Source organism: Puntigrus tetrazona, chromosome 14 (genome assembly GCF_018831695.1).
Source record: "Puntigrus tetrazona isolate hp1 chromosome 14, ASM1883169v1, whole genome shotgun sequence".
Lineage (NCBI taxonomy): Eukaryota > Metazoa > Chordata > Actinopteri > Cypriniformes > Cyprinidae > Puntigrus > Puntigrus tetrazona.
In genome coordinates, this window is record NC_056712.1 from 6,737,556 (window position 1) to 6,739,232 (window position 1,677).

The window sequence follows — 1,677 nt, forward strand, 5'->3', positions numbered from 1 at the left end:
TGTGCAAAGGATCTCATAAGGTCTTGCAAACTGGATTTCGTAATTTTTAGATTTTAAGATATCATACCCAGACTACAACTGGTTGTGCACGAAGGTAGGATTTGTTGCATTTTAACTTACTTTCTGTGGTGTATAATAACGTTTTTCGTGCCATTGGCAAACTACGAAGTATCTTGCAGGCATGATGTTTAGCTTCTGCTCTTTTCATATCCTACAAGTACGTTTGAAACGACAAGCATGCCGTTTTATGTGCATTGCGAGTGTTATAGTCAAGATTTATGTGTGTCAGAGGGACATGAGAGGTTCTGCCGTTTCATAATTGACCTCTTAGTGTCGCTGTTCACCAGTGCAAGCTTCTAAGTTCATATTGTTTCTCTCCTTCCTGCTCATGATGTCACACATTGAGAAGTGATCTCTCAGCTCGCTGCAAATCTTCGACGCTGAGCGGTGCCTCCGTCTATTGTCCTCTTATATAGCCCATAAACTAAATTCAGTAACTTCATCTGGCTTTACATGCTCATAACGTTTAAATATTTTGTTCATTTTCTTATAGATAGATAAAAACCTTACTCGTTGCTGCTGAGATGTTGGGTCTTTTGTTCTTCGTGCTGATGGCGCACACCGCTTATGGAGACGTGAGCTATTCTTTTCCGGAGGAGATGAAACGAGGATCTGTGATTGGAAATATAGCTAAGGATCTCGGGCTCGATTTAAAGAGCCTCTCAAGTCGTGATGCACGGATTGTCAATGAAGGTAACGGAAAACGGTACTGTGACATTAATATGAATACCGGAGAACTGATTGTGGAGGATAAAATTGACAGAGAGGAGATTTGTGGAAAGAAAGCGTCATGCGTTATTAAACAGGAGCTCGTGCTGGAAAATCCATTGGAGCTTCATCGATTTATTCTTAATATTCAGGACATCAATGATAATTTACCACAGTTCAAGCAAAATATAATCAAATTCGAAATAAGGGAATCAGCAGACAAAGGATCCCGTTATTTATTAGATGAGGCTCACGACGCGGATATTGGTGTGAATTCAGTGCAATCATATACATTAGAAAACAACGAACATTTTATTCTTAATATTCTTACGGGGTTAAATGGAGGAAAATACGGAGAAATGGTTATTAATAAGGAGTTGGATCGTGAACAACAGAAAGAGATCTCATTAATAGTGACCGCGGTAGACGGCGGGACTCCACCGAGATCAGGTACTGTAGTCATACACGTCACTGTGCTGGATGCTAATGATAATGCTCCAGTCTTTAGTCAGGACGTCTATAAAGTCAGTCTGCCTGAAAATTCTCCTCTAGATACTGTAGTGGTGACAGTGAGCGCTACTGATGCTGACGAGGGACAAAACGGAGAAGTCACCTATGAGTTTGGACATCTATCGGAAAGTCTTTTGGAAATATTTGATCTCGATGTAGTGTCTGGTGAAATTAAACTAACAGGTTTCGTAGATTATGAGAAAGAAGGAATAATTGAACTGCCGATTCAGGCTAAAGATAGTCAAGGTCTAGCAGGTCGATGTACTGTGTTAATAAATGTTATTGATGTCAATGATAACGCCCCTACCATAATGACTAAATCTGTTAAAATTTCTATTCCCGAGAACGCGTTCCCCGGTACAGAGGTCGGCATCATTAATGTTCAGGACAGAGACTCGG

At 40.4% G+C, this 1,677-nt stretch overlaps 1 protein-coding gene across 1 annotated transcript; it reads left to right on the top strand.

The window, feature by feature from the left end:
• Positions 1-414: 414 nt before the first annotated feature.
• LOC122358187 (protocadherin gamma-C3-like) lies at positions 415-1,676 on the top strand (the record flags this gene model as incomplete). Its single annotated transcript, XM_043257977.1, has 1 exon — positions 415-1,676. A coding segment is annotated over exon 1 (1,092 nt), but the record flags the coding sequence as incomplete, so codon positions are not given.
• Position 1,677: the final 1 nt, after the last annotated feature.